General features: G+C 31.1%; 1 protein-coding gene across 1 annotated transcript; it reads right to left on the bottom strand.

Annotated features, from left to right (window-relative positions):
* Window positions 1-5,667: 5,667 nt before the first annotated feature.
* LOC134707101 (MAM and LDL-receptor class A domain-containing protein 1-like) lies at window positions 5,668-17,912 on the bottom strand. The gene is made up of 9 exons (XM_063566621.1): window positions 17,459-17,912; window positions 16,959-17,066; window positions 16,284-16,391; window positions 13,697-13,804; window positions 12,094-12,201; window positions 11,273-11,355; window positions 10,218-10,344; window positions 9,712-9,878; window positions 5,668-7,431 (listed from the first exon to the last, which is right to left on the bottom strand). Exons 1-9 carry the CDS (start codon window positions 17,856-17,858, stop codon window positions 7,348-7,350), a joined length of 1,293 nt encoding a protein of 430 aa, XP_063422691.1. The 5' UTR covers window positions 17,859-17,912; the 3' UTR covers window positions 5,668-7,347.
* Window positions 17,913-18,129: the final 217 nt, after the last annotated feature.

Raw genomic sequence — 18,129 nt, 5'->3', positions numbered from 1 at the left:
GAGTGCCGATAAGAAAACTCGTCATCCTAGTCACAATTTGTAAAAGTAAACCATTATAATTCAAAGTACGGTCTTCAACACGGAGCCTTGGCTCACACCGTACAACAAGTTATAAAGGGCCATAACATGACTAGTAAAAATCATTGAAACATAAACTTCCATGGTCGCTGAAAAATAAAGAATACAATGTCAATAAATTGAAAAACAGAACTATTGATTAAACACTAAACTGAAAACTGAAAAAAAATAAACAATAAAGAACTGCACTTTTATACATGTAGAAGTATTATTATTTACTTACCATAAAGAGGACAGAGTATTTGATTTTGATTGTTATTATAATACGTGAATCATGGTGCTTGTAAAAACGTGTAAAGAGAATTCGTGGAAATTAGTAGACTCAATCATCAACTAATTTGAAAATTTGTTTTAAAAATGTTAATAAAAGTTGATGTGAAGATTGTTAATACTGCCGCTTTTGTCAACTACAATACTGCAGTATTTACATCAACTATTAAAAGATATACATTTTGAGCGGAACCCATATTGCTTGTATCATAACAGCCGCCCGTTGTTGCGCAATTATTCAAGCCCTTTTCAACTAGTTTTGAGTTTTTTTTCTCATATTGTAAATTTACATCACTATCCCTAGTAGTAAGGTGGTCTGAGCCTAGGGACAAAACAAGTTAAAATCCGTCATATTATTATGTGCATCAGGAGCCTGTAGTTTTAATTGGTCTATGTTTGTCATAAGCATATTTTCGTACATTGATTTTTCAATATATAAAAGTGTTCGTTTACAACCTTTAAATATATCTATTTTTTCGTTTAGGAGACTTTATTTCCGACTATACCATTTATACGGTATGCGCGTCTGGCGTACTAAATTATAATCCTAGTACCTTTGATAACTATTTACTCGTATTTGAAAGGCGTGCTTTTGCCTATAATTGCTTACATGCACTTCATTTTAATTTCGGTGGAGAGTATTCTCATTGGCAATTATAAAACAACTTATATTTTCATAATAATAAGCAATATAATTTATTGCTTAGAGTTTTAAAATAACACTTTTTCAGGTATCGCTGAAAATATTTTTTTAGTGATGTTGTTTTACTTTATAAAATTAACTATTAAAAATTATTAAAATCAGTTTGTAAAAAATACTATAATTTATTGACGAAACATTTAGAAAAGCATTTAATATGAGTTTAAATACCAAGGTTCTGTGTGATTGAAAAATAAAAACATACTGTATGCATGACCAAGCCAAGCGGACAAATTATCATTCTATCATCCAAAGAATGATTAAATGGTTTTATCTGGATTGTGTACCGTAAAATTTAAGGTCAAATGTGTATTGATGTTTTGTAGTCTTGAAAGCCAACTAATTTTTTTATGTGAACAACAATGAAATGTCAACGCCCATCAAACTTGTTCAATACGGCAGAAAATTATGACACTGATACTAACATAAAAGCATTACACGAATTAAGTAAAACCAAATTCACTCCTTCTTTTACGGAAGTTTTTATATTTCAACGTTGAATTTGACTGTAGTTGATTGTTTGTTAACGATGTACATGTATAAAGGCATTGATCCTATAAACATACATACTCTCACCTTTTACAAATACAGTACTGTATCTGGAACATATATTAAATACTGACTTGTGTTTTAGCGGAAACCTCTTTTTTTGTCTAACAAAACCTGATTCTATATTTCATTATGTTTCTAAAATAAAATTTATACAGTAGTTGTTCAATTGAACATATACTGATTGTTTATTTCGACTGCAGGAGAGATTACTCTTTATAGTTCATTTATGTATAGACAACTTCAAAATAGAATTAATGGAAAAGTGTTGACTTTTATGTAAAGTCAAAACCAGTTTAACACATTGTTTGTGGTATATGTTTGATAAAAAAGTAGATTTTATCTAAATGAAAAAGAAGCTTTTGTATGTTGTAAATATAAATAATAAAATTTAATAAATTGTACCTATAATAAACAGTGGATTATAGCGTGGAATCACGGTCATGATTAACGATTTTAGATTATGCTTTAACCATTTCAGGGCATGCTTCAATGATTTTAGTTTATGTGTTTGGTTATGAATTGGTTGGCTTATACATAAATGATGGTGCGGAATCAAGGTCATAAATATAAAACTTCTCATATATGATAAAATGTACATCATTTTGTTGTACATAGTTTTTTTTTTGTATATACTAGTAGTAAAATAAATTTAGCTAAAACTTAAACTCGTTGAACTAGTGCTTTAACGAATTCAGCTTATGCTGTAATCAATTTAGCTTATGCTGAATTATAATTTAATATATGTTTATTGATTTATCAATTTTAATCTCCAATGAACAACTCGATTTCTCAGCTCGGTCAGACAATTCATTCGTGCTCTCCTATCGAATACTTAACATATTGATGATCAGATAATTTTCTATGCCTATTTACAATATTAAAAAGAGGATGACTGCAGGAGAGATCACCCTTGATAATTAATTAATGTATAGACAACTTAGAAATAAAAATAATGAAAAAGTGTTGATTTTTATGTAATGTAATTTCAACCCTAGTCTAATGCGGGGTTCACACATTGCCGATTATTGCTCCCGTTTGAGATCAGACAGCAATACGATATGAAAAGTGAAAAAGTCGGATTGGTATCCTCAATTATCTGGAATGTCCTATCATTGTCTGAACGCATTCGTTTTAGTTCGTAACAGATTCCTACGGATCGGGAAGGATCCGAATAGTTCGGCAAAGCATCCCGACAGTTAGGTGCGTCCCGTAACATTCGGGGCAACTCAGCCGATTTTGTCTAATCGGATTACAATCGTGGCTATGTCGTGACAGATTCTGCTGTATCGGATCGAATTCCGAACAATGTCTTGTGTATTCTGGACGGTGTCCTGTGGAACGGGAATGATCCTGAGTAATTTTTCATAGCTGTTTTTCTGCCGATTGAGTGAGTCCAGATTGCATCCAGATCTTGTCGATTGCGAACCGTTTTTTGCCGAAACCGTTCCGAAACAGTCCCGTTATTAATACGAAATTCGTCAACGATACCCACGTCAGAGTCCCGACAACTACAGAATACAATACGACTGAGACCAGACAAAGCCGTTTGCAATGCGATAGAGCGGACCGTAATAGGATTACGTTCCGACAGTACCTGATCATCCCGTATATGCCGACAGTTTTCGAACAAATAACTTCCGTCAGCGTCGGTTCACTGTCTGATCTCAGTCGGATTACATTCGGTAGAGTCGGGACGCAGTCGTGACAGACTCGGTCGAATTTTACCTGGCGAAAAATACAAATCGTATTAGAAGCGGATTCAGAACGGGATTATCGGGACATATTCGCTTAGAAACGGTTGAATATCGGTGCTTCCTGAACACTATCTGATTGTTGTCGTGATCAAATTATTTGTTTTTCAAATTTTAATTTAAGTTTGAATTTCCATCCACGATTCACAGGATCTTGATCAGACTTTTAATAAATTTTAATCGGGAATGGTCCTGTCAAGAACGGTAGTAAAAATCGTGAATGTGTGACCCCAGCTTTACACATTTCGGTGGTTGATGTTTGATAAAAATTGTTTATTTTATTTAAATGAAAAAGCTGTTATTGAATGTTGTAATAATAAATAATAAAAAGGTAAAACAATAAGAATATATGCTTTTATATCACCACATAATGTCTGCTGCAGTTACCGTTTTAAGCTTTACTTTCGGAATGAAGATGTTATCAAAAGATATGATGTATTTTAGAGAATAAATGTTCATGTAAGTACTAAAAGCTGCAACGGTTTTTGTAATTCATTCAAAGTAAGATAGTCTTGATTACATTTTCAACTAGAAGCGCACCAAGCAAAGTGTGATTTATAACTTTCTTTCCGTGCGAAGATCTTTTCTCATAAATCAACATTAAATTCTATAAATACAAACTAAACACCAAAAAAATCAGAGAACAAATGCACCATTACATTTCTTATGATTAATCTACTTCTAGCTTACTCGAAATTTATATTGAAATCACATAACAGATTTTTTCATACTGATTGAATCATGAGTCTCTCTATTTTTTCCTGAAATAACAGATATAAATTGTAACTCATGTATTGAAAATGTTTTTTTGGCGCATATGCTAGATGTATTTACGCTTATTAAAAAAACAGTTATGTATACTGTTGCATGAAATCAGGAGATAATTTTCTAATTCTAGTTACTTTTTTGTGGAACTAAGACTAAAATATCATTGAAGACCGACACACACAATAAAAAGACAAGGAGGTGACGAGAGCCCGATGTGGACAATGATAGATTACCGTAGACTATCTAAACGAGATTGATTTTTCTCGCTTGAGCTGATACGGCAAAATTGAGAAAAGCAATCGAGAAGAGATGACAAATGATAATTATCGCTATTTTATCTATGGCAACGTTGTTATTTTCATTGACAACGAACACGTATAATGATTTTTCAGATGATTCTACTGTGCTGAGACAGTAAATTACGTGTCAAATAGATCGAACAAAAATTTCATAAAATAGCGATAATAAATTATTCCAAAGATCTATTAAGATACATTCAATCTAAGACTTTATAATATTGTAATAGTATTGAAACATTTGATTTTTCTACACTTCACACATTGATGCATCATTCCAAACTAAAAGACACATGTCGGTAGTTGATTTTGCTGTTTTATAAAAACAAATGGTCAGTAAATTCTCGTAAAGTGTACTCTGATTCTCAAAAACAATTCTGAAACTGACATTATCAAGATGCTTAAATTCTTGATTGACAACATATTTGTTTCGTTTGGATGACGTGTTTTTCAACAAACAATCGGCAATCCCATGGAAACAGATAATGCTATTTATTCTGCAGACTTGTTCTTTTATTATTTTTGTCTGATTTCATACAGGAACTTTTTAAGAAGAAAGAAAAGAAGTAAGTAATATCATCTAACTTTTCTTTCCGCTATATATATGATGTTCTCTCACTAAATAATTAAAAATTGTGTAATTTAATTGAATATTTTTAATTGGCTCAATTAGTTTTTCGTTTATTTGTTTTAATTAATGTGCATAACGATGACATCTTACGTTGTATTCTTTCGTTAAAGAGTTTTGACACTTTTTCATTGTGAATTCTCTAACGTGTGTGTCAATATTCTTTTTATGGGCACTGGTTTATATCATATTAAGTTCATATATACAAATTTATTACGTACAAGGTCATTTTATATACGTTCAATATCATGATTACGTTATAGATAATGTATATTTTAAGGTTTTTGTTGGCGTAGAACACACCGAGTGATGTCAGGATTGATTAAATGAAAGACCGACCGGAGGGAGGTCTTTTTTTGAACAATCTTGACACCCCGAGGTGTGTTCTACTTCAAGAAAAAACGTAGAATATGCATTATCTGACTTATCTACCGTCAAAAAATATTAATCTTATAAAGATTTGTAAAATTTAGTATCCTATTTTACCGACAACACTGAAGTGGGATATTCCTTTCTAATGCGTTCAGGTTTTAATACGCCTTGCGGCTCATTTAGAATGTGAAATAAAACTCACTAAATAATTTAGATATAAACCTTTTAAAAATTATTATCCATACATAAAGTACGATAAAACAATACATACATCACGAAAAAGTGACTTCCGGTTCCAAAAATGGCGACAAAAACGTTGAAAACTTCATTTTTTTTCTTCATTTTCTTCTTATTTATAAGAGATATCATACATTTTGTGAAGTTCAAATAACTAGTTTGGTAAGAAAAGACAAGTTGCATTTCTTATTATATCTGACAGTTGCCAATACACAAACCCGTACATAGAAGGCCAGAGCGATAATGTTTACAGTTATCAACACCGGTGGATTTGTTGCATCCGCATTTCAAAAGTTTCTGATATGAGGGTTCAACGGCAGCCAAAGAAGTCCATTTTGGTTTCCTACTGGCATTGGTATTTTTTCATTCATCCGAACCCAGTGTTCATGACTTGGTACGTGTACCTGTTGAATGCATCAAACAGATTGAGTCCACCTTGATATTCTTCTCTTTAGATGTGCTCCGGAAGAGAACCTCTGGTAGGCGGATAGCATCATAAGGGCGCTGTTTCCTGACAAATGATTCAAATCATGCCATTCATTCATTCAAAATTAAAGCGAGTTAAAACATCCGTTACATCCGGAAATACTTCCATTGTCTGCCAAGCTGACCTCTTCACTTCAGTGAGGGCACAAGTCTATTCACTTGCATGCAATATATCACCCAATTTTTTAATGTAGCAATCTCAATGTACTATCCACTAAACATAACGATAAACTTATCTTCTCCGTACAAATCTAGCCATTCCTACTGAATTTGCTTCGCCAATACCAACAATAATTGATATGCAGCTTTAATTGTATTTGGTTGGGATTTGAAACTTAACCACTTTTTTCAGTTAATACATCGAATGCTCGATCAATTCAACTGAATGGGCGTGTTTTCAAACAGTGGCATCATGCATGTAGAAGTTACACTTACTTATAAATAGAAGAGCATAGGTTTTTAGAGGAATTGAATGACGACCAAGATATGTTTACGAACTTCAAACCCTCGTCTGTTTGATGGACTACGATTTACATTATTGTGCCCTGGTAGTGGAGGCAAATCATGAGCAAAATAGATAACCGCATTTGTTTCAATAACAATAAAAATATTATCAAACCAATTCATAATATCATTAAAAATCCAAATTCCCCAAGTGAATAGTAAATAGTTCAAATGTGTATGTGTGAATTTTATTTCATTTCGCGCATCCGCAAACCCTGAAGAGTCAAATATTCATTTCTTTTAAATACGTCACATGCAGGGAATGTAGCCACCAAACCTGATAAAAAAAATTTAAATTCCAAAAAAATAAATATTTTCGAACTGAAAAAACCCAGCAATTTTTGAAAAAGGCCTTGTTTTTCATGGCCAGCAGTTTTTAACTGAAAAAAAGTATATAACAATAGTGGTTCGTGCTAATTTTCATGCATGTATTATCATTTAAACAATTCTCTCGATTTTGCTTGCTAATATCTTCCACTAAAAGATTATGTCGCTTCTTCAATTTGAAAATAATCAATGAAGTTTATCCAAGTCAAGATTGGTACCGTTAATGTTATTATAATTTAAGTATTCCGATTATACAGAGTATTTACGGGTCATTTAAAATTGTAGTGTTGCCTTATTTACAACTTCCATTGAAAGCAATATAAAGGTGTTCACTTCACAAATCAAGACTCGTTATATATTCTGTGAAATCGAGGAATATCAGCATCTTGATAGATGAACTTCAACGTTGTCAATAGCAATATCACCAGTGTGACTTGTTCCATGGACGGCTTCAAAATATATCTAAAAAAAAATAGAATTATTGTTAAGATTTTGATGGAGATAATTTCCATTTAAATATCTTCTATAAATGTTTTGTTCTGAGAAATAACCATTATACCAAGGATTATTTTTATCAAACCATTGTTTTTTTCTAGAATCAACGCTTTTTGAATATGTTGCTGAAACTGACTCAACAAATTACATTCAATGTGTTACTTTTTTTATGCATAATTTCATTAAGTTTAGATTGGATAATTAACAGATTTCTGTTTACTAATCGCATTAATTTATCAACTTGCTTTAACTGTTGAAAAATTGATATGTCTTCAATGAGAATTGAACCCCTCCTTGATAACTGTTATGCCATGGCGTCAGTTTGTTTTAGATTTATGAGTTTGACTGTCCCTTTGGTATCTGTCGTCCCTCTTTTAAGAATGACTGAAATCAACACATCGACGAAACCGTACGGCTATTAATGTGTTGCAACTTAAATGTCTTTTTTTTTAAATTCTTATGAATAAATATAATATGGTACACGTTGGTACATTGTACAACAGACACTAATTTATTGCTTTTACATATACATAATAATGATCGTTTTGTATTAGTTTGTAGTCGCCAGCTAAGACCAATGAGCTATTAAAGACTCAAGTTAGAATTAAAAACTTATTGGTATAGGTTCAAATCTCTGTTTTTCCTGTACTGTCCCTATTTATAATTGACAATGTAATCAAACATGGCCATACTCAACCGTTGGAGTATCTGGCAATCAACATGGCCGACATGGCACATAAGTATGCCTCTTTTTGACATTTTTGCTATTTAATGACGATTTGTACTACTTTTCAGCGTTTATACCTTTCGCAATGAGTTTGTACCTATGACTTGATAGTTAAAGTTTGTACTAGTACAAAGGAGTAAGTTCAGTAAGACCCCTTTTTTATAGCAGTTTTACAAAATTGTGAAAATATCATCTTTTAGCTAATTACTGGAAAGTAGAATGCTTCTGCTACATATAAATGGACTGTTGTTGGCAATACAATGCACCTATATCGGGTACTAGCATCATTAAGTCATGCTAAATTACGGAAATCTTCACAATTTTAGCATTTTCCGTCTTAAATGAAAGTAGCCGCATTCGTGTTCATTCATACTATTGAAATGTAAGTTGATGATAAAACATAACGTATATAAAGGTTGAGAATGAACACGGATGCGACCACCTGCATTTTTGACAAAACAAACATCTGAAAAGTGACGTTGTTTGGCATATTTGATAGACTTTTTTTCGTATTGAAGCTCGAATCATAGCGTTTTTAATTACTTAATCCGTTAAAATCTTTCACATAAACTAATTGAATCTATTGAAAAAGACACTTCGGTGTTGACATGAACCATTAATGTGGTCATTTTATAAATTCCTGTTTACAAAACTTTGAATTTACCGAAAAACTAAGGATTTTCTTATCCCAGGCATAGATTACGTTACCGGTATTTTGCACAACTTTCTGGACTTTTGGATCCTCAATGCTCTTCAACTTCTTTTCACTTGTTTGGCTTTATACATATTTTGATATGAGCGTCACTGATGAGTCTTGTGTAGACGAAACGCGCGTCTGGCGTACTAAATTATAATCCTGGTACCTTTGATAACTATTAAGTGTTTAAAAAGTGCCTAAAATCTTTCGTTAGACGAACCTACTCCTTTGTACCAGTCATACATATGTATATATATATATATATGTAATAATTAAATAAGAAATTAAAACTAGTTCGTTTTAGCACACAAACAGCAGTTGTACATATTTTAGTTCATTGGTGTCATATATAGAGTAGTCTACCTGTTGGATAACCTTTAGATAAAAATAACAGATCGAGTATCAAACTGGTTATTGAGTTGCAAATAATAGAAACCATCACTATAAATCTGTTTAAACATTACAAATCATCTCGATACTATAATAGATACATGGACATTTAGCAAAAACGATCAGCAACACCAGGTCTTCAAATAAGTTAGATTTTACGGAAATTGATGATAGTCGCAAAATACTTTAGAGGGATTGCTCATTACAGATTAGTTTACCTTTTAAGTAATTTGAAAAATAACCAAAGAAGATGGGGAAAAATTATTACAACAACATAATCAGCAATACAATGCAAGATAAAAAAAAAAAAGAGATCTTTGTCAGGAACAATAGTGTTGTCTTGTATTTAACGAGTATTCAAAGTTGAAGATACGTATTAATTCCTAGGTTAGCGTGACACGTTCTTTAGACCTTTTAATTATTATATGTTTACCTTAGAGCAATTGCAACTGTTAGCTTGAAGAACAAGTTCGGCAAGTTGCCAATGATTTCCTTGATTTCCGGTTTTTCTCCAAATTCGCCTGTTTCCTTGATAAACGTTTAAGGCACCAATTGTAGCACCATTCATATTATAATGAAACTTCAAACATCCAGGGGAATCTACAATTAGTACATAATCTAACTACATATATGATCATACGTTTTCGAAGAAGCATCGATAAGTGGTTACCGTTTGAGAGTACAACCACAGAGTGGAATACTAGTATATTTATAGGCCATGTAAAAATTTTAAACACGATATTTTGAGTACAAGTTATCATTTTCATTTCACTATTTGTTTATTTTCTTATTTTAGGAACAATATATCGACTGAATATGTTGTTTATAAAGTACAAACTTAGATTTATTTTTGTTCCCAAACCCCGAAATACCGAATATTTTGAAAACGAACTTTTTGATTATTAGTTTAAAAACTTAGAAAAAATGCAATGCTCTTACCAAATATGAAGCCTCGTGATACTAATCGTGCAATAGATCCCTCATTTCCATTCGATGTTTCAAAATATAAGTAGTGAACGCCTTTATAAGCTTCCAAAGGACCAGTATTAGAACTGGATGTTTTACCCTGCAGAACAAACAAAACGCTCAAATTAGTTTCATCATTTGTATCCGATAATTATTAGTGTTTTTTTTTTATATAAATACAACAACGTACAAGACAAAATCAAAAATTAATAAAAAGGCAATATTAAGATAAAAAGGTGTCTTTCTCCATCTTGGAATTTTAAAAAACAGCTGAATCGGTCTCGATCTTAAATAATATGTGCAAATTTGGAGAGTAATAGGTAATAGAATTAGGGCATTAAGGCATGGTTTTGGCCTACAATAATAAAATGTTTGATAACTATTTCAAATTGGCACAAAATGTTTACAAGTGTATAGGGCCCAGAAATATAAATGAAAAACATGAAGATTTTTATCTGATGACGTCACAATTACGTCATAATATGTTCTGTTTTCACAAAAACGATGGAAAATAAAAAAAATTATGCAGTTTTCTATCTTTATTTCCGTTGTGGAAACATACTGCTCAGCCAAGAAATAACAAAACAATTTAACAGAATCTTTATTATTACTATTGACATAATCTCACCAAAATAAAGTTGTTTCTTGGGAGCGCACACAGTTTTTCATTCTAAAATATACTTGAACTTGATGAAAAACAAGTAAAATTTTAACGTTTTTACAAAATATGCAAATCAAGTCATGATTTGTTACAATGTTAACTTATTCAATGTCAAATATTTCTTTTTCTGAATACCTTGTACCATCAAGGCTTCAGTAATTTAAGAAAGTGTATGACAACTATTAAATTTGCAGTAGTTTTTGGTCCAACTAAGAGCCTTATCGTCCCATCTTCTTAATATTTGTATACTTCAGACACAAGCATAATGCTTATTTTAAATCACTGTTACTACATTTACTACCACTTTCATAACCATAAGTCTACATATTTTTTGGCGCTTTTGGAATTTGAAAGATAAATATATTACCGAATGTACTAGCCAATTGAAATCGTCATTCTGGTCTTGAATAAACATGGAATCAAAGCTGGTTTCAAAGTCAGCAACATAAACTAAAAAATAGAATAATATTCATATCACGTTAATTCAAACAAATAAAAAAGGACAAAAAGACAGAAAATATGACGTTGAAGAAAATGGGGAATAATTTTATAACGCTTTTTTTTATAGTGTTAACAACTTGTCCAGAATATGGTCAATAAAGCAATTATTTGTCTTTCATTTGTACGGATATGTGTTCATACATACTGCATCTCCTTATGATTTATGAACATTTGTGATTAAAAAATCACCAAATATCGAACATTTGTTTATTGTAAATTCTGGTTTCCAGCATTTTTAAAATATTTTAAAAAAAAATCAATTTATCTCCCTCATGTCTGGCTCTGAATTTTTATTTTATATTCTTTTGTGTCTTAGTTGTTTAATAAGTACTTCAATTTTGTTATAAGTTTTCACCTTATGACCGTTGCTGTAAAATCGACACCGTTAATGTTATTTGGACAGGGATCAAACCGTTAAACTAGATGGTTAGATTTTAACCCCCCTCCTTTTCTTATATATCCACCCTTGAAAAGATTAAGCGCATTTCAATAAAACGTAAAATCTAGTAGAGGAACAACTCTTAACTTTGAAATAGTGGAAACATATGAAACTCTTTTCCATGTTTTACTTTTCTTTCTTAGTTGAAACTTGTATGCCAACCTGATAGACAACATGCATGCATACATGTATATACATATTTTTTGTTTTTCGGGTGTTTATTTTTTGATCTATAATCATAAACTTACTTTCACAGTGGACACCAGAAAATCCAATGTTGCATGTACAGTTTGGCTGCAAATTATCAAGTAAACACGTTCCTCCATTGTGACAGCTATAGCTAACGCATGGAGTACCTGATTCAAAACCCAATTGTTATGATAAAAGAATTTGAAAACATACAAAAACACTTGAAATTCTTATAGTACCTTTTAAATATAATAATCACTTATTTAGTTCTTATAACAACTGCGAATTCAAACAATTGGTTAATATGAATTTAATAATTAATGAAAATGTGTATACGTAATTACAAAGTCAAAGTCAAAGTTATGACAGAGTATATAAATTTAAAACAAATCTAAAATATGGTTATGCTATGCATTTTATATGTTTTCTAAAAGAAAAAGAAACAGGACTGAAACAGCTGTCAAAATATGTGAAGGATGAGCCAATTTCTGCAGTCCTGTTTTTACCACGTGTGTATACTTTGGAAGATTTTTTTGCTACTTATGAAAATATTAATATGTAATTGACAGTTACTGTTAAAATATGACAACTTAACAACGCCATCAGGAATTATACATGAAATAAATACTGTTACAAAAATTGGAACAAAAAACACAAACTCAACCCATTACCCGGTACCTCCTCCAAAAAAAAACATGAAGAAATAAAGACAAACAACAACGCACATCATGTAAATTAACAAGGTACATGCCATTTTAACAACGCCATCATGAATTATACATGATATAGATACTGTTACAGAAATTGGAAAAAATATATATAAACTCAACCCATTATCCTTTTACCTCCTCCAAAAAAAAAACAGGAGAAAAAAAGACAAACAACAACGCACATCATGTAAATAAACATGGTACATGCCATCTTAACAACGCCATCATGAATTATACATGATATAGATTCTGTTACAGAAATTGAAATAAAATATATAAACTCAACCCATTATCCTTTTACCTCCTCAAAAAAAAAACAGGAGAAAAAAAGACAAACAACAACGCTCATCATGTAAATAAACATGGTACATGTACATAACATTTGGTGTTTCTCTAGTTATACATGAAAATGTAAATCCCCTTTTCTAAATAGAAAACGAAATTAACACTTGTTTATAGTTTAAATATAATGTAATAGTATCGATGCAAGAGTATAACAGTAAAAAAGTAGACGTTTGCTCGAAAATACTAAAAGAGTAAATAATTGAATAACGATATTAATATTATTTTATTTCAAAAATGTTTTTAAGAATTCGTATACGCACTTACACTGTTGACCTTATTCTGACAGAATTTTGCTGCATAAGTGATGGAAATATTTTTGGAATCGATGGTCTTGCACTCGGTGCAGATACTTGTGAGTACTCGGCTACTCGGATAATATCGGTTATATATGTAGAGTTCTTTGATATTGTTTAATTTTCGTTCTCTCTACTCCAAACAACCATTATGTTTAACATTGTATATACTACTGTTATATTTTTAATGAACTCTATGAATAGCATTTTGGTAAGTTTGCCTTTGTTAGTTGCTGTCTTAATGGCGTGTATTAAATCTCAATTTATATATATGCCATACAAATAGTATATAAAGTGAAGGTATTATTTCTTACTTTCGCATTGCAATCCTGTAAACCCGTTTTCACAAGCACAAGAAAATCCTGAACCTTTCACCGAACAAGTACCACCGTGTTCACAAGGTGATCTTGAACATGGTGTTGCTAGAAACAAAAATATACAATATATAAGTAGTGTTGAAATATTTTTTTTGTGATTAAATGAAGTATGATTATGAAAAAAAAAAACAGTTGATAGTATAAAGTCTTACAGAATAGTCATTCAGTTCAGTGGATCATACTTGTTGTTTAAATGAGTAAAGTATTCATTAGCAAAAGATTGTATTAAAGATCATAATGGTGTTGCATTCCTTTAAGATAACATTACATCAATAAATTGTTATTTTTATAGTTAGTTTTTATATCAAGTTTTAAAACAGGGTGTTGTCCACTTCCGTAGGACCTTGTAGGATCTTCTCTTTGCATTGAAGACCCGACGGTGGCCTTCGGCTGTTTGGTCGAGTTGAAGTCTCTTGGACATATTCAACTTTTCCATTCTCAATTATATTTTGTATTGATGAATTTAAACATCAAACTGGAATTCAAATATTTGTGACAATGTTTATGCATTTGTTACCCCCGTATTTGAACGCAGTGCCTATATTTCTGTTTATAATGTGTGACCATTTTGTGTGGTAATTCGGTTTTTGCTATGGATGCACTTTTGTTAACGTTGTGTAGTGTTTGTTGTAATTTTCTAAACGCTACTAAAGTAGAGGCAAATACATTGTTTAATCAGTATTTACTGACACAGTGTGAACTTTCATTTATGCATGTAAACATTCTCTATACAAACGTAGAAACAAAAACATAGTTTAATCAGGTTGAATGTAGGACGAATGAAGCGTTTGGACTACTAAACGATGAACGACAAACTGTTGACGCATGTTTAGCGAGTGCATAGTTTGTCTAAGTTTATGTAAACTTTGCAAGCGTATGTTAGAAACAAATGATCAAAACATGTACGCGCTTAGCCGTTTGCGTCGTATGTGTTCGAAAGAAAGTTACTCAAAATCGAGGTTCATTTGAACGCACTGAATAATAATACCACAAACCCAATCATAAGGAAATATTTAGCAAGTCTTTTAGGATATGATTGACTTTATATCCATGTATAACTTGTGAAACAATATAATTATCTTTGAAAAGAGTTAGGTATTTGTATAAGGTCAATTACTATGTAGACATTTGAAGCACACATCTTCTATTGCGTTAAAAATGCAAATGAATAATACTTATTGCATTTCTTTCTGCTACAAACAATTCGAACTACTAAGCAACACATGTTTTAATCATTGGTTTCTTACATACAAGGTTTACATAAATTTTTAAAAACTATGCACTATCTAAAAATGCGTCTACAGTTTGTCGTTTATCGTTTGTTAGTACAAAAGCTACATTTTTCCAAACTTCAGCCTGATTAAACAATGTATTTGTTTCAACTTTTGCAATAAGTCTGTTTACCAACAACATGTGCATGCCTTATCGAAAATTCAATAAGGGTCAGTCAACACTTATTACACGCTGTATTTGTTTCTACTTTTGTGGCGTTTAGAACACGATAACAAACGGCATAAACGTTTCGAAATGTTTATTTTGTTAGAGAGAAATGCACACACAGTTTATCTCCATTATTCATAGCGATGTAGACCAGTCATTATTATTGAATCTTACACAATTTAATTGAATCAAGTTATTACTGGTTTTTATTTATATCCAATTTTCCATTTTCTCATACATGTATTCAATGAATTGATTCAATTCGAACGTGCACGAATGTGTACAGTAACTTAAATGATCTTTTAACTGAACACTAGACGAGTCTATATTACTTTGTATCAATGAATCTAAAAGTCAAAACGTTAAGAATTGCCATTTCTTATTATTTCACCAGATTTACCATATGTAGAGAAATTAGATAAATTTAACAGAAAAAAATATTTGTCTGTCTCATTTTAATGTGTTATAATTATAAATTCAAAACAAAATCTTGTTAAGCACTATAATCAGACAACTCTGGTCAAAATATCTAATCGTATCTTCTCCGTCTTCCCATTGCGTTTGCGCAAATGTCCAATATCAACAGACTGGTACATGTATATGGCAAAATCCACTTTTCGAAAATTATAGATTGTTTTTTTTAAAGATGTCTTAAAGAAAACTGAAACAATGAGATTGCTAAATCTCTTTAGGAAACACTCTGCAACAACTGCTTATGGGCACAACAAAGTTATAAACGGCGATAAAAAAAAACTGAACTTGTTGAGTTATCCAATTTCTTTTACCCGTATCAATGCAGGCAAACAAATAAAACATTTCTAAAGAAAACACCAAACACAAAACTTGCCAAGTGACTTCAATTACAAATATTTATATGCTGAATATTTATATGGAGAACTGGTATATTTCGACAATTGGCAAAAGAAAATAAACCGAAGTTATTTCATGAGCAATTTATTTCTATAGTAATTTAATAAATGCTTTTTCTATGAAGGTTTCCAATGTATATATTATTTGTATACAAAATGTGTATTCGACGATTGAATCTATTAGATGGATTTCTTTCTATGTTTCTCAAACTTACTTGTACAGTGGTCACCAGTAAATCCTTCTTTGCAAGCACATTTTGGCTTCAATTGATCAATAAAACACGTCCCACCGTTGTAACAGCTATAGCTGCCGCATGGAGTATCTGATAGGAAAAAAAGATATGCTATTTTAAAATAATATGAGAACATACAAAACCAATAAATCGTGTGTGTCCATATTCATAATTTTATGTGTTGTTAAGTAACTATCACTCTGGTATCTGTCGCCCCTCTTTTTTAAAATTATAGAATCAGTTAGTACACACAGATTTTTTTGTAGATACATCTAAAAACTTCTTTTTTTTCTTTCAAAACTTAGGTATTATTTGTCTAAAATAATTGTTATTGGAAATAACTTTGGAAATTAAGATTTCGTTCCCAAAAAGCGTCAAATTATAGGAAAACTCATACTTACAGATTCAGTCATATATAAAACAGTTACAAAAAAACTAGGAGTTAAAAAAAGGCGTTACTTTGAATATAATTTGTATAACGAAGACAATAACAATCAAAACCAAGGAGTAAATCCACAATTCTTAATAATATGGAACTTATATGATAATGAATTAAAGAAAAATAGAATTATGGACAAGACTTATGTCAGTTTACATGTACCAACTTTAGATATTAAAAAGCTTTTAAATATTTTTTTTTAATATACTTGCATGTACCTTCACATTTTGATCCATAAAAACCATCATGACAGTTGCATATTGCTTTATCTCCAGAAACAGAACAATTCCCATTATGAAAACAATGTACATATGCACATGGGGATGATATAAATAAAGTGGCAAAATGTATGTATTTGTAACATTTTGGTACATAGTTCAAAAAGGACAAGAAATTATAGTGATAAATAATAATTGCTATAGCTTTAACAATGCATACACAAAACAATTATAGTCATTACAGATAAATGAAAGAAAAACAAAGGACTTTGTACATAATCTATGACAAATACCATGGATGTCAGGCCCAACTAATCATTTACGGGTCGACCAGATATTAAAATGTTGTCTTCCCTACATCCCTTTTATTTATCTCACATTTAAAACGTAGATTGGTTGAATAAATGGTAATGGGTATTGTTTTTGTTTCTTTTTTTTCTTTTTGCAAACATAAAAAAAAATCATTCTTTACTGTCGTTTTGATTAAATCAATTTATTACCTTTTGTTGATAGCAACAACCCCAATAGTACACCAACAGCTAACAGTAAGACAACACATACAACTGCAGATATTGCGCATGCGGTTCTCCATATTCTTTTGACTACTTTTACATCCACAAGTTTTTGCTTCGTAGGTAATTTTAAGCTGACATTTTTTGTGTTTTCATTTTTGTTGTTCCCTAATGATTTTTTGCTACGTTCATTCCGATTTTTTGCACCACGTTCATTCCAATCTGTATATTTGTTCTCAATCTTTTTTGTTTCTGGTGGTTTATCAGCATATTCGGCAATTTCCTCATAATCTGCTTGATCATCATCTTCATCCTCAACACCAGCTACGTTTCTGTCAAACTTTTCATTTTCATAAGTACGAGAGCTCTTTTTATAATTAACAGCCATTTAATTGAAATGTTATTATGAACAAAGCTTTCTCCGAAAAGTATTAGTCGACTTGTTTTGATTTACGGACGGAACTTGGATCACTTTTATATCGAAATAAACATTTCCTTGTTTACTTCTGTGTGATTGAAATTTGATTATTCAGTGGGGAGCATTTTTCATATCAAGCTACGAGATATCCGTACTTTGAAAACAATGGAAATTATCTGCTGTTTCCTTTAGTTAAATTAACGGAAACCCAAACTAAATTGATGATATGTTGATTGTAGAT

Source organism: Mytilus trossulus, chromosome 1, assembly GCF_036588685.1.
Source record: "Mytilus trossulus isolate FHL-02 chromosome 1, PNRI_Mtr1.1.1.hap1, whole genome shotgun sequence".
NCBI classification, from domain to species: Eukaryota; Metazoa; Mollusca; class Bivalvia; order Mytilida; family Mytilidae; genus Mytilus; species Mytilus trossulus.
Note: the sequence above shows the minus strand (reverse complement) of the source record. Positions and strands in the feature narration are given on the sequence as shown.